At 39.4% G+C, this 25,768-nt stretch overlaps 2 protein-coding genes across 2 annotated transcripts in view; one reads left to right on the forward strand and one right to left on the reverse strand.

Annotated features, from left to right (window-relative positions):
- Positions 1-25,768, forward strand: part of LOC136879327 (tyrosine kinase receptor Cad96Ca) — a 435,356-nt gene that overhangs the window by 38,123 nt on the left and 371,465 nt on the right. The window lies entirely within an intron of this gene.
- On the reverse strand, positions 17,423-18,552 carry LOC137501864 (uncharacterized). Its single transcript, XM_068228977.1, has 2 exons — positions 18,375-18,552; positions 17,423-18,283 (listed from the first exon to the last, which is right to left on the reverse strand). Exons 1-2 carry the CDS (start codon positions 18,546-18,548, stop codon positions 18,083-18,085), a joined length of 375 nt encoding a protein of 124 aa, XP_068085078.1. The 5' UTR covers positions 18,549-18,552; the 3' UTR covers positions 17,423-18,082.

The raw sequence follows: 25,768 nt of genomic DNA on the forward strand, positions 1-25,768 counted from the left end.
TGATCCAGTTTAATGGCTAAGAATTGGAGAAAATCAGGCAAGTATCATTAAGATGGAATTAGTGTATCAGTTAATGAAAACTGTGTACAGCAAGAAGTCTGAGAACAAAACTAAAGCACCTTAACACTGTGATAAAGCCAGAAGGTTTAAACGCTGTTGAGACCTTGGATTTAACAATCCGATGATTGCTGGAACCAATAGAAAAGAAAGAAAGTGTAGTGGCTCCATGGAGACACGGAAAATAAGTAAAAAAGTAAATAAACGATCACAAATAAAGAGAAAGAGAATAGAATAGATGGTATTGGCTCGAAGCCGTGTTACGATTTAATTTATTAGTTCTACACCACAATCATTTTAGAACTGATTCCATATTCTTTTAATTAATAAATTCGCCTCTTTAAAAACAAGACTGTCACAACAAGTTTTATTTTCTAAACGATTGGTTTAATGGCGTATTCAGCAAAATACACCGTCCGATAAAGTTACGCTCATTCTAGATTCCTTTTCTGGGCATAAACCTATACAAAATTAAGATACCGTACAGCTGATGATAATTACTCCTGTGCCATAGTTTACTGTCAATCAACAGATGTATACGGATTTTGAGTTTGGAAAGGTTTTGAATACGGAGATCATCTGACACTGTTCGATTATTGAATCTGGATATCGTTTTGGCGCAGAGAAACACTATTTTGAAAATTCAATCTCTGACATACCACTATATATCGTATCATCGTTTTCGTCCCAAGTAGCAATACGCCTGTTTCGGAAGTCAGTACTTGTCCAAAAATCCGGAAGCCTTGTCCTTATCCTCGCTTCATTAGGTGTGGTTAGTGTAAAACCGTTTGGTGCTTTCAACATTTCTAGCACGCGCGTCATTGTTGAAGAAACTATACAGAGTAACTGGCTTTCGTGTGTAGCGTTCCTTGTTATACTGATTAACCTTTATTTTGTCCGACTCGTTGGATGAACGGTCAGCGTACTGGCCTTCGGATCAGAGGGTCCCGGGTTCGATTCCCGACCGGGTCGGGGATTTTAACCTTAATTGGTTAATTCCTAAGGCACGGGGGCTGGGTGTGTGTTTTGTCTTCATCATTTCATCCTCATCACGACGCGCAGATCGCCTACGGGTGTCAAATAGAAAGACCTGCACCTGGCGAGCCGAACCCGTCCTGGGATATCCCGGCACTAAAAGCTATACGATATTTCATTGTTTATTTTTACCATAACAATCTTATTCTATTGCTTTTACTGACCTATAATCAATGCAGGAATTATATTATTTCCCTTAATGCCACTGGATCATCTTCGCGACGTGGTACGCAGTTACTAAAGGAATAAGAAAGATCAGTGGTGCGGTCCCTCGACGAGTGAACCGAGCACACGGTGCATTACTGCGTAGCCGAGCGCGGCAGTTCAAACACACGAACTATATAACGCTTTCTGTTGGTCGCACGAATTATTCCGAAAGAAGTATTTTGGTCTTGGCGCATTTAACGTGTGTGCAAAATTTTCGTAAGATCGGCGATTGTCGTTGTCGTAGATGTGACACTTCTCTTCATGCATTTCTGGGGACTTCGCTTCTTCAAATTGTGATTGTAGGCTCAACGATGGCATTTTTTTGAGCCCTGCCGGATGGTAATCAGATGGTTCGTTCTCGCCGCAAACCTCACTCTAACCTGATAGTTTCTTTCACGCAGGACTACTGCTGTTACGGAACTAATTATGTGGTAACGGGTGTATCTTGGTAATTTCCCATAAGGACAGACTCCCAAAACGTTTGCGATTGTTTCTCACTCTGGCGATGCCCACATTGAGTTCTGTTCTGAGAATTGCTTGGAAGAGCAAATGCCATGTTAATTGCAGCTTTAGGCAATTAGGATTTGCAACAAGAAAGAAAAGCCTGTCTACATCAGTCACGTCGCTGAAAATAGGTTGCTTAGACTACGTAAAAAAAAAAAAAAAAAAAAAAAAAGAGAGAGAGCATCAACAGAAAATAACGAATGAGTAGGGTGACAACGGCGATGATGGTGATAGTTATTCGAGGGGTAAATTAATGACTATAGCCCGGAAGTTCAGGCATTTCATTTTCCTAAAATAGGCAGGCATTTAGGAATTAGGCAGTAAAATTATTAAAATAGGCATTTATATTGACAAAAATGGGCACTAAAGTAATAAATTTAATGTAAGCTACGTAACACACATCTGCATCACATCTTACATCCGCCTCTGGTTGGGGATGATAAAATAACGTCAACGGTATTCCCTGTCTGTCGCAAGAGGAGACGACTAAAAGAGGAGCCAGGGCCTGTCTATTTGGGAGTGTGGATTGGCGACTATGGCTCCCCCAGCTGTTTCTGGCGTTGCTTCCTTTTACTTGTGCCAGGATCTTCGCTCTTACGTTTCCTGTCCGACCTCCCTTGGTCAACTCTTGTTCTCTTCCCTCCTCGACAGTATTAGATTTCCAAGACCTTGGGAGTCTTTCATTTTCACGCTCTTCGTCGGCCTTCCCTTTCTTTTTCCGATACCTTAATTTTTCGAAGTATCTGACCTCTTCCATTTTCCTTCTAATTAGTGTTAATAGAGGATGGCTACCAAGTTGTTCTTCCTCTTAAAACAATAATCACCACCAGCACTTAATTTTACGTAGCAAGGGCGGGCCCTCGCTACCCTCTCGATCATTTGGCTTCTGGAGTTTTCGGTAGAGATTTGTGTAATATGAAAATATTGTTTGTGCAAATGTTATTTGTTATCTATTAAGTTCAAATAATTTTTAAATCATTAATACAGTACATTGGAATTATATATTGTTTATTTCCATTGATTAATTTCAGTACGTAAATAACAGCAGAAAATATCTCCAACAACTTAAAAAAGGCATTAAACTAACAAATAGGCTACGGAAGCTAAAATAGGCAAAAACAGGCAAAGTAATAACTGGTCGTGGGACCATTGTCAAATGTACGTAAACATGTTCGTCTCTGACACTTCGATATATCCACCTTGATTTTTAAAACAAGGCGTTTTACCTAATTTCCGGGCTCTACTGATGACTAATTCCATACAGACCTCCAACCAAAGAAATCTATCTTAAAATGAAAGAGTGTAATCGGCACACGTAAGTGGAATAGGTTAGCTGATGCTCCATTGTCGCCACTCCTTGTTTCATAGCCTACTGAGTGACATGGCTACGTGTTACGGGCAGTGTTGCCAACTTATATTTTCAAGATCCGCTAAATACTACTAAAAATCCATTAAAATCCCGCGAAGAAATCCGATCTCAAATAATGAGCAATAAAATGAGCAATAATAATAATAATAATAATAATAATAATAATAATAATAATAAAAGTAAATGACTGCACTCACCTGATCTGCGAGTTTCACTGGGATTAACCCTCTGCCTGCGAGCCGGCGAGCTAAAACTTGTAGGCGTTTTACTGCCGGGTGCAAACTAGGTGAATCCCCTACCTCAAGGGCCACACACAGAACGGTCTTCCTTCTTAGCATAAATATAAATGCTTCTCTCTCACAGTTTCATTATCTGTCGTCATTCGTCAACTAAGAGATAAGTACCCTTTCCCCACGCATTACAAATTTCTGATACCATGATCTCATAACAACAATTCCAAATAACATGTTTTCCTCATGTGACTGCTAGCTCCTGAGAAGAAATACGGAATAGCTCGGAGACAGACTGGAGTACAAATTGAAAAAAAAAAAAAAAAAAAAAAAAAAAAAAAAAAAAAAAAAAAAAAACGTAAAATGGATAAAACACTAAATTCTACTGTAATAAATCTAGAATTCCGCCAAAAAAATCCGCTGTCCGCTAAATGATATATTTCTCCGCCGACCGTCTTGCAATTCCGCCAAATTTAGCGGAAAATCCGCCAAGTGGCAATAAGCTGCCATTCAGGTGAGTTCGTTCGCTCCAAAGGACTTGTAAGGTTGTGTCTGTGGCCGTAATTATTATACATCCTGAGCATTTTCCTGGTATGAAAATGGAAATCTACTTAACACTATACTTAGTGTTGCCGATAGTATTAATCGAACCAATTCAGTATTATTTCAGGTCTTGGCATTATTTCATGATATACAGACATAATCTGAGTTATCGCCGTAGACTTTGCTATTACACGACTTAGCTGTTCCCAGGGAATACAACAATTTCATTAACGTCATCGAACTAAAATTTTGCACTCATTAAAATTTATTTAACATTTAATCTTCCTTTATTCTGTAACATCTTAATGAACCCAATGTCAGCGGAACTATTTCTGTGTGTTCAACCCTTGCCCCTTCTCTCTACGGTGTAGGGTATGAGGTGAGATGAATCTTCGTAGCCAGTTTTTACGGCGAGGTGCCCTTCCTGACATGAGCCTCATCAGAGGAATTACTGAGATGAAATGAATGGCGTGATATTTATGGTGGTAGGAAGGGAGAGAGTGCAACCAGTCTACTATCGAATAGCACTAAGAGGTCTGCTCAAGGCTTAACGTCTCCATTCGACGAACGGATTACCATCAGCAGCTCCGTATGCTCTCAGCGAAATAATATTTAACTTAAGAAGTATCCTTGAAGTAAACTTAAAGTTCAGTTGCAGCACCTCCAGTAATTTTCCCATTGTGTGTGTACAAACAGGTATACATGTAGATGGACAGACACGTATTTCTTTTCTGGCATTAAACATCAGACATTGTGAAACCTGTAAATTACGCCAAATACAGAGTGAATTTGCAAAAAGCAGACAACATTTGCATTTTGTATTTGTATAAGTTATTTAATATTATAGAACAGAATACGTATCTTGAAAAGCATTTACCTTCTGGCAATATGGGGCCATAATTGGTTAAAATGGACATTCCCATCTTTTTTGTAGATCTTTGCAGGACTACTACCATGCTGAAAAGAAATATAGACATCAATGAACATAAATATTTGTAATGGTGTTTTTCGAAAAATGAAGATGCGAACAAAGGCAGGGGAAGGGCCACGAAGGGCCTGAGAATGAGAGACTCCATTAGTCCTTGCAAACATAATACCGTCGGAGTCGGAAGAGAACAAGTATTGACCAACGGAGGTCAGATAGGAAAGATGAAAGATAAGAAACTTGGCACAAGTAAGAACAACCAATGTCAAACTAAGCTTTGGGCCCCGTGATCGCCAGCTCACGTTCCAAAGATCAGAGAACCGCTGGAGGTATATGTTTTGAAAGGAAAGGAACTCGGAACTCGTTACGTGTAAATAATGTAGATATTAACCTGTAATTTATTGCACTGTTCATGTAGCCATACGATAAATAAATAAATAAATAAATAAATAAATAAATAAATAAATAAATAAATAAATAAATAAATCTACCTAACGGAAAAATCAAGACTGATTGATTTAAATTATTATAACTTTACACCATATAGGCCTAAATATGTAGTTCTAGACTCTTACTGCCAAACAAATGTACATATACGTATCACGTGGATTGTTTGAGGGAAAGGTCTTTAACGAGGTGTGCATCTGGTGTTTATAATACGAACATTTAGTTTATTTTTTGTTTTTTGTTTTTGCTAGAGCAGCTCTGTTTTAATACTCTCGTCTAGGGATTTGTCTGAAAGAGTGGCTCTTATTCCTAGACGTCGTAATTCACGCTTCAGAGCTCATGCGGGACGAGTTTTAACGACGTCTGTAAAAGAATGCTCCCTTAAATGCAACATAGGAACATCACTTTGTAATGTGAAACATGTGCTGATTTGATTCTCACCAGCGTGTGCATGTGTGTGTTTTCTGTGTTATGTTGAGTTACAAGGTAATACTACTCTCCACCTTCAGACATAAATTTAACATTTAATTACTCACGGTTCGTCTTCTAACCCCGACGATTTCTTTTAGTGTCGACATGTGCATGGCTTCGTGTCGTGGAGAGGGTTGCTCGGTTTGGTAGCTGCATGGCTAATTACGTATGAAAAAAAAAAGGAACAAGATAGATTTTTGGTTTTTGAGATATTCTTAATAGTGTTGCGAAGGCCTATAACTAATAGTTTCTTTATCGTAACTGTGTAAACAAGTTAATACACTGAGGGAGTTGGCTGTGCGGTTGGGCCTGCGCAGCTGTGAGCTTGCGTCCGGTAGGTAGTGGGTTCAGACCCCACTGTCGCAAACCGGAAGATGGTTGTCCGTGGTTTCCCATGTTCGCACCCGGTAAATATTAGGGCTGTACCTTTTAAGGCTACGGCCGCTTCCTTCCCATTCCTGTCCTATCGTCGCCATAAGCCGTACCTGTGTCGGTTCAACGTAAAGCAAATTATAACAAAACACAACAAAAGTTAATACACATACTGTAACACGTTTCTGAAATATTCTGTGCAGCGAGAGAGTTGTTTTTTTTTACAAGAAGTATTGAGTACTATTACTTTCATTGAAATAACTAGAAATATGTTTTTGATTTTCCCTACTATTTTCGAGTTTCATTTACTTGCATCCCCTTTTCATAAACTTAAAACTGGAGAGTTCAATCGCAGGAGTTTGAACAGTGAATTTTAGAAGGAGACTAATGTGGGAAATAGATGCATCCCGTAAGTTACTGCTACTTATTCCGTGCTAATTACTTGTACAGGGTGGGCCAGAAGTCACGATCGGGAATGTTTAATGCTATTGTACTGAAACAAGAAGCAACATGAAAGGCAAACAGTTGTATTTAACAGAAAAATGTACATGCAAGAATGGCATAAGGTAGAAATGAATGTTCTTACATATTTCAAACACTCTCGGTGCGCTGTCCGTCACTCTCGGCTGAGTTAGATTCGCAGCCATGTGTGTCTACTTGCTCGGCGCAGCATTTCGGGAGTAATCATTCTCAGGGTACGGGTAATCTCTTATTTTAGGTCTTCAGCGTGTCATACCAGTTGTGGAAATATTTTCCTTTAAGAAGGACCGCAGCCAATTATCGTTCGTTGTTAAGTCCGAGCTTCTGGGCGGCCACATGAGAGGCCCTCCACGTCCAATCCATAACGAAAACTGGTTGTTTAACCAGTCTCGAACAGGAGTCCAGTAGTGTCCAGGGGCACCATCCTGTTGCATAACTATGTCGTTCAACAGACCAACTTAGTTCAGGTAACAGCCAAGTAGATAACATCTGGTGGTACGATTCCCCTTTCACAGACCCATCGAAGAAATAAGGCCCAATGATAAGGTCACTGGTAACACCGCCCCCATAGCATAACATGAGGAGGGTGTTGCTTAATTTCTTCATAATCATGAGGGTTGTCTATAAACGTTTCGAGACAGGGAGCTAAGATACACACCACATTCATCTGTCATCATAGTCTTACGGCGAGCCGCTAATGTTGGAAAAGCACTGCTAGTCGGGAACTTAATGATTTGCCTGCATTAGGGTTGCTACCTGTCCCGTATTGTACGGGACATCTCGTATTTGAGGTGAAAATTTTGTGCCCCTTATTATGAACTGTTGTCCCGTAAAAACGAGCGTTTGTCTTTTTTTTTGTCTCTAAACATTTTAAATTCCGTATTTGATTTGAGCGCCATTGAGGTTCAAAGTAGCCGCATTATTTTTTTCTCTTTGGAGCCTTAGAAAACGGAAATCTCGCGATGTCTCTCCATTTGCTGGTAGAGCTAAGCATGCTGGGTTATTTACATCGTCTTCTGTCGTGTACTTCCGTAGGTCTTCCGTTCCAATTTCTAACGTGATTGTTCATGCTGTTTGAGACTAAAACTGCGTAAGTTGTGAAGTTATCAAAGCTCATCGAAGACATCAGTGTTAAGATGTATTGTACTGCACGTACTGTTAAAAGAGTGGAAGTTGGTTTGTTTTATGAATTTCAATAATTATCTTATTCTGTAAATGAAACTAATTATAATCCACTCGAAATTAGTACCTTTGATTTTCTAGCATTTATGAACTGTCCCTTATTTTTGTGAAAATCCCGTATTTTTAGGCAAATGTCCCTTATTCCTTATATCAGAAAGTGGCAACCCTAGCCTGCATGGCAGCGCTACGGCAGCGTGGGGCCAGTTATTTTCATGCTATACGAAGAGAATGCCCGGTATTGGCGTTGTGCTGTACTTTTGTAAGTGACAAGTTAATCACCTCCAAGCTGTGGGTTTGAACTTGGGAGCGTGGGTTGGTGACCATGGGATCCTAGCTAGGTCTTGGCATTGCTTCCACTTATGCCAGCACTTTCATCTATCCTATCTGACCTCCCTTGGTCAGCTATTCTTCTTTTCCGACCCCGACGATGTTAGGTTGCGAGGGCTAGGGAGTCTTAATTTCACGCCCTTCGTGGCCCTTGTCTCTCTTTAGCCGATACCACCATTTCTCGAAGTGTCGGATCCCTTCCATTTTTTCTCTCTGATTAGTGTTAGACCTATAGCCTATAGAGGATGGTTGCCCAGTTGTACTTCCTCTTAAAATAGTAATCACCACTACCACGTTGAGCACATTAACATATTTATTAATCTGATCAGAGCACCTAGAAACCTTGACCTCACATGGCGCATTTATGCAAAGAAATAACCTCGTATAGAGACATTTGATTTCCTCTTGTTTACTAATATTCTCGAATTTCAGTGTTGAGTTAATAAATCCATAGCCCGGCCGCGAATTCAACCCGGGGCTCTCGGAGGCGAAGGAGCTGGACAGTGATGAACAATTGAATCCAAGAAACAAAAACACTACGGAGGGGAAATTCGATCCTTGGATCGCTAGCTTGAGAAGTGAAGAGCTTGCTCGTTCTGCTGCGCGTTCGTTGTGAGAATTATGTCACGCCCAGGTCTTGTGAAGCATTCTCGAAATATTAAAATAGCATTTTCTTGGAATTAGGTGACAGTTGCGCCTTGCAGTTTGAACCGGTGAAAGTTCTCGTCATTGCGGGCACATTTGTTGAAAATGGATTAAATCGGCAGAGACACGTTGACAGTGTCTCCTTTAAAGAGACGAGGATACGAACAGTAGCTTCAAAGACCTCCATGGCCTAAAAGTAATGACAGTCTCACTTTACAGTAAGAGTTTTGGGGACGAAAAATAGGTTAAAAGAAAAAAGATATTGAATCATATTATAACTGATCTTACGTAAAATGTAACATTTAGTTGACCAGTATTAAATGGATGTTGTTAAAACGCCATTTCTTTTTTCCTTTGCATTAGAAAGATACTCAGTGGTATAGAAATTCATTCTGAAATTTTAAGAAACATAACGCGTTTTTCATTTATAATCGATTTTGGTGAACTATGGACCACGTAAATAACTCTTCATGATTTCAGTTTACTTTGGCGCCAGTATTCCTTCATTCCCTTGCTTACAGCTTTAGTGAATACTGGTGAACAGAGGAAGTTGAGATTATACAGTATTACATTTCTAAGATCTTACTTGAAAATTAAAAGAAAAAAGAACATTTTCTCCTGTCTAGTTTCATTTGAATTGCTCCGAACATGTTTCGCCCTCTTTTAAGGTCTTCTTCAGTGTTTAAATTCTTTAGATCAGTATTACAAATAATTTAGTGTTAACACATCGTATACGTTGTCGTAGATCAATCATATAGAAATATAATGAGAAGTTATTAAAATTAAAAATCTTTAAAATTGATCACAATTGAGCTTAAAACATTAAAAATATGAAATTATAAAATTATTCCATGCGTTTACGTCCATAAGTTTCTTAGTGAAAAATTCTATGTATTTACATAGCTTAAGCTGTGAAGTTTGAAAAAAATATTTGTAGTAAAAAGAAAGGTCCTCTTCATACAGGCCATGAAGGCCCTTGGAGGGGTGGAAGGTAAGGCTTCCAATATCCATAACCTCGGCACTTTATGGGGCCGCCTTTGCCCCCAAGAATTAACCTGGTACTCGTTTTTTGTGCAGGCTGAGCGAACCTCTGGACTATTTGCACTTCCGGAAGTGGAAATCTCGTTTTTTAAATTTTTGGACTTTCTGACGAGGGATCAAACCCACGTCCTTCCGGGTGAACTGAGCACAAATATTTGTAGTACAGCTACTTAAAAATTATTTAATGTCAAGGAACGTTAGGTACTGAAATATCAACAAATGGACGTAAGTTAATTCAAACATAATTTGCATCGGTGCGGTGCTGTATTCTAGGGTTAGCGAATATGCCTCTTTCGTGGAGATTCCGAGTTCAATTCCCGTCCAGGTCATGGATTTTTTACCTAATCTGAGTGATGGTTCTTGATCGAGTCAGCCTACGCGAGAACAGTTGAGGAGCTATATGGCGAAGCGATAGCGATTCCGGTCTAGAAAGCCGAGAATAATTGTCGAGGGGATTCGTCGTGCTGACCACGCGTCAATTCGTAATGTGCAGGTCCTCAGGCTGAGCAGTGATCGCTTGGTAGGCCGAGGTCCATTAGGGGAGAATAAAACAGTCCTTCGGCTTTAATTCAAAACTGAAGGCTGATTTAAATACTTATGCTAGTCATTAAATGGCGTTGAGTGGGAGATATTTAATTTAATTTAATTTGTTGTAATTGTTCTTGTTTCCAGTTCTAGTGAGGAAACAAGCACAATGATGGGATTACTTGTTACTTTCTGTCAGTCACTCAAAGAATTTTATAAAGTAGGAATCTACGCATCAGGCAGCATTTCCTCTTCCCAGGGCCTGAACATATGTGTGGCATTGACGGCATTCCAGAAAAATCCATGTTTGTAGATCTAGTAAGATGGCAAGACTGAGAAAAGCAAAAAAGAAGAAGAAACAAAGATGCATCCACTTTCTGTCAGTCACAGTCAGGACAGGCCCGCCAGGCAGTCTGGTTACTGTATAGCAATCACGACATTCCAGGGATTCTAGCACTTCTACCTACAATACTTGTTCCGCGTCGTCTGCCTATAGTAATAGCCACGTAACGAAATACCCCAGAAAGTAAATATCGCCGCCCGATGCTCTTCTTTTCTCTATTTTGTAATGGCTGATCACTGCTGCCAACCTGCCTGGTTACATATTAAAATCACCAGACATAACCAAACAAACTAACCTCAATGTAAACACCGATAATAAATGTTTCCCTACCCTAGTAAATGATAAAAGTTAAGATGAAATAAATCAAGATATTCATAATTAAGTCGGTTTCCACGCTCAATGAGAAATTTAGGAAATAAACACCCTTTCTCACTCAAATTAATGTTACATATATCTGTCTTTATTTTGATATGCAGTAGGCGTACTATAACCATATTCTTGAAAATAGGGGCGTGTTAAACGATGCAATTTGTTTAATAAGTCTTTGCAGTGTGATTTTCGAAAGTCCAATGACTTCCCTTTCTTTTGCGCGAACATTTCCTTCTCTCTTCAATACCGGTAACCCGTAGCCTAAGGAGAGAGATTGGGCATATTTTCAGCCTGCAGGCTGGTTATATCTTCACGGTTATCAGGAAACATATAGGAATACTAATGTGCCAAGCTACGTGAACGGAAATTAGGTCAGCTTCAAGCTCACTGCACAATTGAATATTAGTTCTACTATCTACTTCTATCGTTTTCACATACACCGAGGTGCCAGTATTTCGTCCCGCAAGAGTTCTTTATGTACCAGTAGATCTAGACATGAGGCTGGAGTATTTGAGCACTTTCAAATACCGCCGAACTCGAATCCGCCAACATGAGCTAGTCATACATTCTCTCCTTCACTCGCTTAAAATAATGTTAAACATTTCCTGCCTTTATTCTGATTCTGATGTATGCATTACTATAACTGCATTCTTAAAGAAAGGGGGGAGGGAATATAGATTGAATAATTCATTGCGGTTTCTGCAAGTTCAAGGACTTACCACATAAGACATATGTCCTTCCTTTTAATAATAATGCTAACAGCTTTTACTTTTACGGTTTTCGGCATTTGGCATTTTAAACATATTTTCAGCTTACAAGTTGGTGTATCTCAAGCTTACAACATTACCAGATTTTTACATATATATTGGCTTAAATCACATGAAGACAGGTTGTGATGCAAGAATTGGATAGGAAAGAGGGCTAGGATTTAAGATGTAAATAAGCGTACAGACACAGCACTAGCCTGAAATGAAAATGACGGGCAAAAAAAAACTTCAGACCTGCCAACTGTGGGGTTCGAATACATCACCATCTCCTGAAACCAAGCTAACAGCAATGTGATCAAACTGCACAGCCAGTTCACTCAGTTTCCTATGACGCGTAATAGGCCTACCACATGGGCGACCCACTTACCTGTATATGGATCTTCAATTCTTCAATTATACATGTATGCAAAAACATTATGCACCTTAGTAAGAGGTACTTCCCTAGTTGGTTCTCTGATTGGTGCACGTATAACAAATATGTTTGGGAAGAAATACTTTTATTTTATATTTATTTATATCATAAAGAAGTCATGTTGTCATAGCAAAACGAATACGCAACGAAGAAATGAATCCGAAGAGATAAGCATTATTTACTGCATTAAATATTAGTTTATTTACATGTTAAGCGATATGTAGTAGTAATAACAATAACAACAAACGTGTGCAATAAGGAAAAAGGAAATAAATACAAGTAAATATAAATATAATTTACAACATTTAGAGCCATTCCATGGTCACTGAATTACAAAGCAGGGGTATGAATAAACAAAATAAACATGAATACTAATATTTAAAAAGCAAAAAGCAAAGTCATCTCCGTACAAACCATGAAAGCCATTGGAAAGGGGGAAGGTGAAGGCTTCCACTATCCATGACGTTGGCACTTGGTGGGGTGGGGTGGAGTGGTTAGCTCAACGCATGACCGCCTTTGCCCCCAATAGTTAACTGGTACTCATTTATCATACGCAAAACATTCCTTCCAAATTACGTTAAACCTCTGTCACTCATTATTATTATTATTATTATTATTATTATTAATAAATTGCAAATGGGAAATACCCCGGTGGCAACGGTCACTTACAGTAATGTGATAATAAAGTTAACATAATTACCCAACTACAACAAAGAAACAAACAAACAAACAAACAACAAGAGTACAAGAAGCAGATATATGGAAGGAAAATATAACAAGAATTACTGCTAGTTTAATATTCTAAATCGAGCAACATCATATACAAATTCACACACAACTTAAGTATTTACAGTGCTTAACAATTTGGCTTACAATATTATAGGTTGACCTTACTACTAGCTTAACATTATAAGTGATAATAAAGTGAAGTTAAACCGTAATTACCCTACAACAACAACAACAACAACATTACAACAAGCAAGAAATACTACTAATTAAACTTTCTAAATCCAGTGTCATTATATACATATTCACACACAACTTAAGTATTTCCAGTACTTAACACTACAAATTACAATACTATAGATTGAACTTACTACTAGCTTAACACTACAAGTGATAATAAAGTTAAATCATACTACCCAACAACTACAACAACTCAAGTACAAAAAGGAATTCCATGGAAAAAAATATTACAAGAAATACTACTAGTCATTCTAAATCCAGCATCATGTACAGTTTCATACACAATTTAATTATTTCCAATACATCCGTATGCTGGTTTCTGGCCCTAATTTTATGCTTATGATAATTTCTCGATAAGTATGAGGGAGGTTAGATAGATAGATAGATAAAGAATGGGTGAACCCTGCCTTCGCAGGGCTCCACACGTAGGTCTGTGAAGACCCTTTGTGTCCCTTAAACGGGTTTGCCTAGTCCAGACCTAGTGCTCCTATAAAGGATACCAGTGCCCGGATGTTGGCATTCCTGATGTCTTCCAGGCTCACGAAATGTGAGCCAAGGTATCGATGTCTAGTGCTTGCAAGAGCCTCACACTGACATAACACATGCGCGGAGGTCTCCTCCTCCCTACCGCATCTTCTACACATCGGATCCTGACTGATTTTCATGATGTGTAGGTGTCTCTGTAAGGTATTGTGGCCTGTCAACAGTCCAACTACCATTCGCATTCTGGTCCTATTCAAATTTATCAGGACCTTTTTATAACTTTGGCTAGGCCCTTTGATAAGTTCACGTGCCTGCCTTGCTATAGTTAACCTCTTCCAAATATCTTAAGTGAGACTGGTTTGTCCACTGGGATATTACCAGTTTCACGCTTCGGAGTGACACTCCCAGGAAGGGCTCTGGTCCTATAAAAGGACCTTTTGAGCCTTGTTTCGCTAGTTTGTCAGCTTCTTCATTTCCACTGATACCTGTGTGCCCAGGGACCCGTAATAGGGTAACTGAGCTAAATTCACACAGCTGATCTAACATCCTTTGGCATTCCCATACCATTTTTGATGTTGTTTTAACTGCACATAGTGCTTTTAACGCTTCCTGGCTATCGCTGCAAATAGTGATACAATGAGGGAGGTTATAACCTATTCCTAATACAACTCCAAGCAGCCCTTCCCGTATAGCTCTTATAAAGACCACACAGGCGAGCTCTAGTTCTTCTAGATTCAAGACTTTCCCAATTAATGGTATTCCTTCTATTCCCAGTTACGAAACGCATCGCTCTTCTTTGAACTTTCTCTAGGGAATTTATTAAACCAACATGCAGATCCATATTCGAGAATGGGTCTTACAACGTATTTATAAGGTTTATTTAAACCTACTAGGGTGGTGAGCACATAAATAAGAATTCAATGAAAGTATTTTCCTTCTGGACCTTCATGCCAGACAGATTTTTTTTTTAAACAAATTTTTTTTCACTATAATATGATTTATCTATAGAGCAAAACCGCTATGCAGTGTGCGTATCATAGCAATCGAGATGGAATTGGTAATGTACTATGTATCTGTAGAGCCTATATACGACTTTTTACAATTACTTCTAAAGTGAATTTCAGCTGTGTGACAACGCTGAAAAGACTATGGACTTAGAGATTGGCATTCCTGAAGAGGGTTTTCTACACTTTCCCATTTTCACACATTGATTCAAGAGTCTGTATTGACTTGTGACAAAACCACTGTATTCTTCCGAAAACCACTGATAGGGACAGGTTTGGTTGTGATCCACCGAAAACAAATTATAATGACCGGTTAGGTAGTGATCCATCGAAAACCACTGATTGTCGAAGGGTTAGGTTAGGTTTGACAGGATTTGTAATTGAGCGACTGTTGTCATTGAAAAAACTGTCGTGACGACTGAAGGCAATAAACATAAAACTGAATCCATTGGTCTACAAAGTTTTCATTCAGTAGATACGCTAGGAACTGGCGAACCAAAACCGTACATACAAAGTTTACAGGAATCAACAAAACAGGATATTAATTCGTGGTACTCATTGTTCTTTAAAGAGAAGAAATATCCTGTCAACAATAGCTGCAGTGAACATGCTTTTTCACTATTATTGTCTGGCCCCATGGCTAAATGGTTAGCGTGCTGGCCTTTGGTCACAGGGTGTGGGTTTGATTCTCGACAGGGTGGGGAATTTGAACCACCGTTGGTTAATTTCTCTGGCACGGGGGCTGGGTGTATGTCGTCTTCATCAACATTTCACTATTATTGTGTAAAATAGAAACTTACTAGTTTTGACAAGTACAGTATGTTCAACAGCGACTCCTGAATGATGACGCGCAGGATGTCCAACCTCACTAATCTATGTTCCAGACTATTTCTACTTAAAAAATTGTATTTGTCCTTTAATGTGATTTTGCAATTTTTGCTGAATATTTATGTGGCTGAAATGAAGGTGGATAAGCTACATGGTCTCCTTTATATAGGAAGAATGTATCGTGGAAATTAACTCAATTTCGGTTTCATGTACATTACAGTTTCTCTAAGATATATTGATAGTAATTCAGTCATGTACGACGACGATGTATTTCATGGTAAAGACAGCTGCCTCTGTGGATCAGTGGTAGAGTGACGGCCTCCGAATCCCAATATAGCGGGTTCAAACCCGGCAGAGGTAGTCGGATTTTTGAAGGGCAGAAAAAAGTCCATTCGACACTTCATGTCGTACGATGTCGGCATGTAAAAGATCTCTGGTGACGCATTTGGTGTTTACCCGACAAAATTCATTAAATCTCAGCCACAGACGCCCAAGAGAGTTTCGGTTTACTCGGTCTGCCATCTAGTGGGCCTAGAGTATAACGGAACGTCAAAATTGACGAGCAGACAGCCAGATGGCGTCAACTTGAAATGTCTGCACATGGTAGCTGAGGCCATACGATTATTATTATTATTATTATTATTATTATTATTGTTATTATGGTAAAGACAAATTACTTTGCAATGCTATCTATCTTAATGGTAATGTACTATGTACCTCTACTAGTGTAGGCTACTGAGTGCTTGATTCGAAGCAGTGTATCGATTCATTCAGTGTCCGAGTGAATCGATTCACAGGAACGGCAAGCTCATGGCACACAAATCATGCACAATCACGGCTCAGTGAGCCACACGACACACACGGCTCCTTATAGGCACACTGGACACTGGCGGGGAGTCGAGCTTTCGCTGCAGTGAGCCACAGTGAATCATGGCACACTGAAAGAATCGTACGCAGTCATGGATCAGTGAGACACAACACACACATGGTTCATTATCGGTACACTGGACATTGGCGGGGAGCCGAACTTCCTCTGAAGCAATACATACAGAGTCATGGTACACTGAAAAAATCGTATGCTATAATGGACTCTCGAGCTCAGCTCATTTGAAAATAATACCTATTCGCATCCACTGTCCTCTTCTTACAGGGAGTTTTAAACAATACATGGATTTATTTGCAGTGTTAAAAAGATAGAACACAATTCCAAAGTACCTAGGTTGTAAGTAGGTAGTCAATTAGGTTATTCTAATTACTGTATTAGTTTAATCAATCAGTATCTTTATAAGTAGTTGACGTTCGACAATTACTTAAACTCAGCTCTCTAGCCTCCACACCTGGCTGAGTGGCTCAAACGGTCGAGGCGCTGGCCTTCTGAACCCAACTTGGCAGGGCCGAGCTCAGTGCGGTGGTATTTGAAGGTGCTCAGCCTCATGTCAGTAGATTTACTGACACATAAAAGAGCTCCTGCAGGACTAAATTCCAGCACCTCGACGTCTCAAAAAAAACCTAAAAGTTGATAGTGGGACATAAAGCCAATAACATTATTATTTAGCCTACCCTATGACTATGAGTCATGCTCATGACCACTCGAAATTGTCTGTTTTATATTTGGAAGAACCACTCGGTATTCTCTTAGTTTGTATGTCGCATCATTGCACAATACTTCAATAATCGAATCACGAGGTTACCGATGTACGTGGACAGTGAGTATGTAAGTAGACTGATGCAATAGATTAAATAAATGATGTTTAATCAGAAAACCAGTGGGCTACTGTACATCTCCTGTAGCCTATACAAAATATGACGATTTTAAAAAAGCCTCTGCTGATAGAAAAAGACATTTTCAAAGATGACCGAGTTAGCTGGCCGTGCGTTTAGGGTCGCGTAGCTATGAGCTTGCATTCGGGGAATGGTGGGTTCAAATCCTACCGTCGGCAGCCGTTAAAATGGTTTTCGGTGGTTTCCCATTTTCACACCAGACACATGCTTGTGCTGTACCTTAATTAAGACCACGGCCGCTTCCTTCCCACTTCTAGCCCTTTCCTATCTCTTCTATCCTCTTTGTCGCCATAAGACCTATCTGTGTTGGTGCGACATAAAGCAAATTGATTTATATTTAATATGTGGGCTACTTATTGTGTACACAGGTATTTTTATATGTAATTCTCTCTATATATATACAGTATACGTGAGTTGTGACTTTCAGAGAACTGTGGAAAACCATTAGATAGTGTATAAAATTTAAGTTATGTCAGTATTTTAACAGGCGTACAATGTTTACATCGTGTATTGGTGACAGAGTGCTGTCTCCCTCTCTCTCTCCCCCCCTAGCCCGCTCCTCATCACATTGCGCCACAGCAGTTCTAGATAATTCCACTCCGATTGGACACTGATCCCCACCTGCACATCTATACCGCCCTGTAACTTGTAGATACACAATTCCCACAATTTTGAAATGTAACTTCGTTATATCAGAAAGGACGGGGCAATCAGAAATGTATTATTTCCCAGCAAAGTTATAACATTCTTAATCTCATGGAATGGCTCTTACAATGGTACAGCTAACTCCTCGGCTTCTCTTCTTTCTTCTTCTTCTTCTTCATCTTCATCTTCCTCCTCCGATTCACTGCTTCCATGATGAATGACTAGTTCCTCCACTTCAGGAAGACCTCTCACCTCATTATTGTAGAACTCGACAATCTTCTTCTCAGTGTGTTTTACTTCATTTCTCCACATCTCTGCTGTCGCCTATAGGATATATTGAAGTATCACAACCTGACAAGTATATTATAAACTCCACTTGCATATATCCAATAAATAACATTTCCACTTGGCCTACCTGATCAAGAGATTCTTTCCACACAGCTGTAGCTCTGTCCAATCCGTGACCAGGTCTTGAAGCCACTGTTTTGTTATAATACTGTTTTGCCACAGACCATACAAATTCGATGGCATTGAAAAATGAGTGGTATGGAGGAAGTCGTAAGACAGTATGGCCTTCACTGTGCAGCATCTCGTCAACAATGTACCTGGTTTTAAAGAAACAGAGAAATATTGTTATGCATACATGAAAGTCAAATACACGAGTGTAAACAACATTATCTAAACTTATGTTTACGTGCTTCTGTACCTCTTTAAGTGACTTCGATTCATATTACACAACCTTTGCAGCTCATCTTTTGTGGCATTTTCTGGTGGAGAAACTCCATTCTGCCTTAACCATGACTGTAAATTAAAGGAAAAATAAAAATTAATTTCTGTAACATCATTAAACATCATTCAGTAGAAGGAAATATTCAATTAAGTATAATTACCACTAATTGATCCTTCCTCCATTTCGTTGTTGGTTGATGCTCAACAAGCTTACAGTGATATGGTGCATTATCCATTACAATAACACAGGGTCCTATATTTCTTAATCCTACGATTAATTGCGTCTTCACCCACATCTGAAATTTCTCGCTGTTCATAGCACCATGGTAATCCTGATTTCTCTTCAAGTTTGTAGCAAATATCAAATCAGCACCTGTAAGAATTTTAAGTTTTAGTATGAAGTTATTTGTTCTAAAAAAAGTATAGGCCTATTAATAAAAAATGTGATTTCTGTTGAATGATACAAAAAGCTGTCTGATTTTAAGTAAAACCAACTACTGTGTAGCAAAGTCACCTGATGATGAAGTCAATTAATTACTACTTACACTACTTTATCGTAACATCTCTCATGAATGTATCTCCATTAGTAGGCCTATATCTGGATTAGAAGTCCACGATCACTTGCATAAAAGATATAAGTATAAACACCCATTTCAATACCTTAGAACAAATGTAATTGTTGCGAACACTGAACCTATATCAGGCAGTAAGAAATAAGAAGCTTGGAAGGTGTTCAACAGTCAGGTATCAAGCACTGATTCAGGTGGAGATTGTCGAATGCAGAATAAACATAATAAATAGGCCTACAATACAAGTAATTTACTGATACAAATATCCAGTAATATTATATGAAAATACACTGAGTAAGTTTTGATTGAAATACCTCTCTAAGGTTAATCATTGGCCTAAAGTGAATACCTGCAAGTCTTTTTAATAACAGTGGAGAAGTCAAAATCAAAAACCACGTACAGAGCTCAATGAGCGGTAAGTTATAATGCCACTTCCGACCTAGTGCCAGTCAATTTCAATCAATCAGTCACCACTGATCTGCACTTAGGACAGAAGATGTAGTTTCAGGGATAGGCCTAGTATTTTCTTCAATAATTGCAAAGAATTTGGAAATTTATTGAACATCTCCCTTGGTAAATTATTCCAATCCCTAACTCCCTTCTTAAAAAAAACCAAATATTTGCCCCACTTTTCATCAACTTTAGCACTGTACTGTGATCTTACCTACTTTTAAAATACCACTGAAACGTATTCGTCTACCAATGTCATTCCACACCACCTATCCACCGACAGCTCGGAATATACCACTTAGTCCAGCAACTTGTCTCCTTTCACCCAAGTCTTCCCAGCCCAAACCCGACAAAATTTTTGTAACGCTACTCTTTTGTCAGAAATCACCCACAACAAATCGTGCTTCTGTCTTTTGAACTTTTCCAATTCTCAAACCAAGTAATCCCAGTGAGGGTCTCATACACAGGAACTGTACTTAAGTTGGGGTCTTATCAGAGACTTATGTGCCCCCCCCTGCATCCGTACTACAAACCCTAAATACCCTCATAACTATGTAAAGAGAGATCACCTCACTACAATAAAATGAAGTAAAATAAATTAAGAACATACCAGGTACAAAGCCATCCTTCGTTCCAGCATGAACAATAACCAGTCTTCCTCCCTCAGACACAGGTCGACGAATTACTCCTTGAACATCATGTCCAGATTTGTGTGGTTTATTCCAGGAGTATGTGGGTGACCCTGAAAGACAAATGCACAATTGAAACCAAAGACACCTGATGAAGATAAATTATTCCAAGATTTTTTAAATATAAAATGTAATATATAACATATATATTCACCATTCATAAAAATCCAAGTCTCATCCAAGAAAACAACAGGTTTTGGTTTCTCACTGTCCTTATTACGCATGTATTCCCTCAGAAAACAGGATCTCTTAAAACAAATGTCTTCATTTTCTCTAACATACGCATAGGGATCACCTTTACTCCACACAAACCCCATGGCCTTCAAAATTCTTCTTAATGATGTTTCGGAGCCCTTGTACAAATAAGTGTCATAATTTGCTTTCATGTGGTCGAAAACCTTTCTTACAGATACGACTTCTCCTGTGGGAAGAAAAAAGAGAGTTACAAGGGACTCAAAAGAGCTGTATGACAATACATGCACAAAACATTTCTGGGAGCTTATCTCACCTGCGTGCCAATTTCTATAAATAATGTTGCAATAGATTCCTTATGAAGTCACCTTACCTTTATGTAATTTATCATAAATAAACCTTGCTATCGCTTCCTTAGAAAAACTGTCTATGCCGGTCACTGGATGTTCACGCTTTCGGCGTTTACCTGGTGTAGAAAATTCAACTCCCTTCTTGAAATTTCCTATTACTTTTCGGACTAAACCGAAACTACACTGTAAGAATACACACACAGAAATATATTACATACACATATACCATAAGTCAACATGAATACACAAAGGTTAAGTCTACGAACCGTATCGAAGTCGACACAAGACATGGTACCGGTATAGGCCTAGGCCTACATGATCAGGTTAGGTTAGGTTAGGTTCAGAATGAAATACTGCTCCTTTTCAACTGATTGTCATTATGCCAGAAACTTATCATAGAAACAAGATAAAAACGAACACTTACCCCAGTTAATAATGAAACTCTTGCCATTAGCTTCGTATCACTACGACTGATACCTTCTTCGTCGTCTTCCTGTTTCAATTGCTCGTAGCAATGTACAAGCATTTCTTGACCTGAAGCTTGTAAAGGACGTAACCTTGGTTTCCTTTTCGGAGGAGTTTTTGCAGATTTTTCTTCCTTCTTAGACATCCCAATCGAATTCTGTTCGTATAAGTATGGGACGAAATAGGAACGTAATTAATAAAATGATGTGCTCATCATTTCACACAAACTATGTTATTAAATGCATTATCCGAACATGCCACAATTCTACTTACCTGGTATTAGCCAAATAGATTTACAATCCCACAGAAAAAGAAAATATGCTTTAAATATTCTCGCAAATGTATCGCTAGTGACTTTAGAGGCAATGCGGTGGCAACACACAATTCACGCTAGAACAGTGACTGAACGTTGCCAACGTGCCAGATTAACGGTAACAGTAAGACATCGTATCGGCAAGTAGGGTCCCTAAACTGTATGGTTACCGACACTGAAAAAGACCCAACATCAAGAAAAGTCACTATAAACCAATACCTTAATATTACAGGGGAGAAAGGGTAAGGTTGCACCCTTAGTGTACGTCCTTACACGGAGAGGACTATACCTAGAGTTTCTCGCCTGCACGGGTCTGACCTTCAAGCTGCGTAATAAATCATAATTCATACAGCAGGGACAGGAGAATGTATCAGGCGACATCAGTGAAGTCCTGTCAGGCAGTTAACCACTAAATGGAAACCGTAATTTTAATACATACAGTTATAGCAAATATGTTCTGTTCTCAAGGAAAGGATATAAAAATATTCTTCGATGCGTGACAGAAATCATAACGCATACTTTTTTCTTATTATAGCAAAGATGTTCGCCATACTGGGGAACTATGGAATTAAAGGTAGATTATTAAAATCAATCAAAGGCATTTATGTTGACAATTGGGTTTCAGTGAGAATTGATGGTAGAATGAGTTCTTGGTTCAGGGTACTTACAGGAGTTAGACAAGGCTGTAATCTTTCACCTTTGCTGTTCGTAGTTTACATGGATCATCTGCTGAAAGGTATAAAATGGCAGGGAGGGATTCAGTTAGGTGGAAATGTAGTGAACAGTTTGGCCTATGCTGACGACTTGGTCTTAGTGGCAGACTATGCCGAAAACCCGCAGTCTAATATCTTGGAACTTGAAAATAGGTGCAATGAGTTTGGTATGAAAATTAGCCTCTCGAAGACTAAATTGATGTCAGTAGGTAAGAAATTCAACAGAATTGAATGTCAGATTGGTGATACAAAACTAGAACAGGTCGATAATTTCAAGTATTTAGGTTGTGTGTTCTCCCAGGATGGTAATATAGTAAGTGAGATTGAATCAAGGTGTAGTAAAGCTAATGCAGTGAGCTCACAGTTGCGATCAGCAGTATTCTGTAAGAAGGAAGTCAGCTCCCAGACGAAATTATCTTTACATCGGTCTGTTTTCAGACCAACTTTGCTTTACGGGAGCGAAAGCTGGGTGGACTCAGGATATCTTATTCGTAAGTTAGAAGTAACAGACATGAAAGTAGCAAGAATGATTGTTGGTACAAACAGGTGGGAACAATGGCAGGAGGGTACTCGGAATGAGGAGATAAAGGCTAATTTAGGACTGAACTCGATGGATGAAGCTGTACGCATAAACCGGCTTCGGTGGTGGGTTCATGTGAGGCGAATGGAGGAGGATAGGTTACCTAAGAGAATAATGGAATCTATTATGGTGGGTAAGAGAAGTAGAGGGAGACCAAGACGACGATGGTTAGACTCGGTTTCTAATGATTTAAAGATAAGAGGTATAGAACTAAATGAGGCCACAACACTAGTTGCAAATCGAGGATTGTGGCGACGTTTAGTAAATTCTCAGAGGCTTGGAGACTGAACGCTGAAAGGCATAACAGTCTATAATGATAATGTATGTAATGTATGTAGCAGTTTAGGACGAAATAGCTGTTTAAGTTCTGGATTAATATTGTGAATATGAAAACACCGATCTTTCTGTGGCATAATATTTTACAAAATCTTAGCCCAGTAGTATGTTTGGATCATATTATCCTCGTGCCTGACACATGTCTACTTGACTAACGCAAGTTAGTATATTTTGTACCTGAAACTATAGAAGCCAAAATGTATTCTTCGCTTCGATAAACGTATACCCTACGATAGTATTTCATTCAGCAACAGCAAACCAAATTATTATATTAAAATGCAGGCAGAAATTACAAAACTAATTAAATTGAACCTTCTATTAGACATAACTCATAATCAGTCTTGGGATAATGGTGCCTTTTAAAATGCCAAAATATGCATGCACATATGCACTAAAACGTTGAATAATAATAGTAATAATAATAATAATAATAATAATAATAATAATAATAATAACCACGAACCTACTGCGGTGTCGTAGCAGGCGGAGAGGTGATACTCCAACGTGGTGCGTTCCAGGTGGCGGATAGGGGGGTCCTCACCGACTTGCCGGCGGACTTGAGCGAAATAAAATAGCTCTCGCGAACCAAACAACCAATCCTCAGGGCTAACGACCTTGAGTAGACAAACCGTCACCCGTTAGGGTGGCCTCATCTACATACTCGTTGGACTCAACATGAAAGGAAATCTTAAGTCGCCATAAGACCTATCTGTGTCAGTGCGACGTAAAAAAAAGGAAATCTTAATACAAAGAATACCCCAGGTGGTAACAAATCCACCCCCACTTGTGATGGGGCAAGCAGGTCATCGGATTCTGGGGAGCCTGCACCTTCCTGTACTCCACCATGCAAACAACATCAGAAAAGAAAGAGAAATATCACCTACTTGGCTACGGTGAACATCAACTCGTTGCTAAAGACTGGTAAACTTAAACAGACTCTAGACGTGCTGAACAAATATAACATCAAGATTGCAGCACTACAAGAAACACGGTTCATGGACGAAGATTCATTTGAATCCCAAGGATACAGAATATACAAGGGGAAACCAGGCATCAGGGTGATGAAGACAGTCCCACATCTTGGCACTGGTTTTGCTGTTCATCATAGCATGATTGATCACATAATAGGGTTCACTTCACCTAACGGTAGGACCTCCTCAATATCTTTGAGGTCCCGCAATAGCGCATATACCATAATGAACTTCTATGCACCCACAAACGACACAAATAGAAATGATCTGGAAGCAGTTGAACAATACTGGAGCATTATAGAAGAAACTCTGGACAAGATCCCACAAAATCATACCACCATACTGATGGGTGATTTCAATGCACAGGTGGGAAAGGAGAAAACATATCGCAGGATAGTGGGCCTCTACCCAGCCCATAAGAGGACAAACAAGAATGGAGAATGTCTTATAGACCTTTGTGACAAATATGGTCTTGTCCTAAAATCAGCTGCCTTCAAACACCTGCCTAGGAAGAGCCCAGAACCACTACTAGGTGAATTCCAGATAGACCCTGTGGCCATGGACAAAAAACATCACAGAGAAATTCATAATGTCAAGGTGCTAAGGGGTGCTAACTTAGACTCGGACCATTACCTGTCTCTGGTAAAAACCATCCTACAACCACCGAGGAGGCCACCTAATGTCGGAAGAAGGGCTAAAATACCGAAGTTCAACATCCTCCGACTGAGTGATGAAAACTGTGATTACAAAGTCACTCTGAAAGTAAACACACAGAAGCAAGGGTGGCCTAACCTACAAAAAGCTCTACTGGACACTGCTCAGGAGACCATGCCTGCCTCATCCAACAAAGGAAAACATCCATGGTGGACCACTACATGTGACCATGCTATAGAAGATAGACGCAGAGCCTGAGTCACGTGGAACCAATGCAAAAATGAGGGTAACTACCAGGCCTTCCTTACTCGAAGGAAAATAACTGCCAATATAGTACGACAGGCTAAGAGGAGCCATAAAAAGGCTCTAATACAACAGGCGGAAGAGGACTTTAAGAAGCACAACTCAAGAGAGTTCTACAGGGAACTCAGAAAACAGACAACGAAGTACACAGCCCCCACCCTTGATCTTCGTGAAGCTAATGGGAAGCTTCAGTTCAACAACAAGGATTGTACCAATACTCTAGTAGGGTATTTCAAACAGGTCCTCAATGCAGATTAATCTAAAAAGAGACTCGCATTCTCTGAGCCTCTTTCCAGAAACCGAGACTCCACACCGCCAACCATTGAAGAAATAATCGAGATTATCAAGTGCCTAAAGAACAACAAGGTCTCAGGTGAAGACGGCATAGTAGCGGGCATGTGGAAACATGCTGACGAACAATCCATACAAAGCATCCATCAGATCATAGAGGATATTTGGGCAACATGCTGACGAACAATCCATACAAAGCATCCA

The sequence above is a fragment of the Anabrus simplex genome, chromosome 8 (assembly GCF_040414725.1).
Source record: "Anabrus simplex isolate iqAnaSimp1 chromosome 8, ASM4041472v1, whole genome shotgun sequence".
NCBI lineage: Eukaryota > Metazoa > Arthropoda > Insecta > Orthoptera > Tettigoniidae > Anabrus > Anabrus simplex.

Excerpts from the sequence above, each read along its gene's own strand:
- LOC137501864 (XM_068228977.1), bottom strand. The coding sequence starts at position 18,548 with ATGCTGCACAGTGAAGGCCATACTGTCTTACGACTTCCTCCATACCAC. Across the intron at positions 18,284-18,374 it reads GGAAAGAATCTCTTGATCAG|GCGACAGCAGAGATGTGGAG; the intron begins GTAGGCCAAGTG and ends TATATCCTATAG.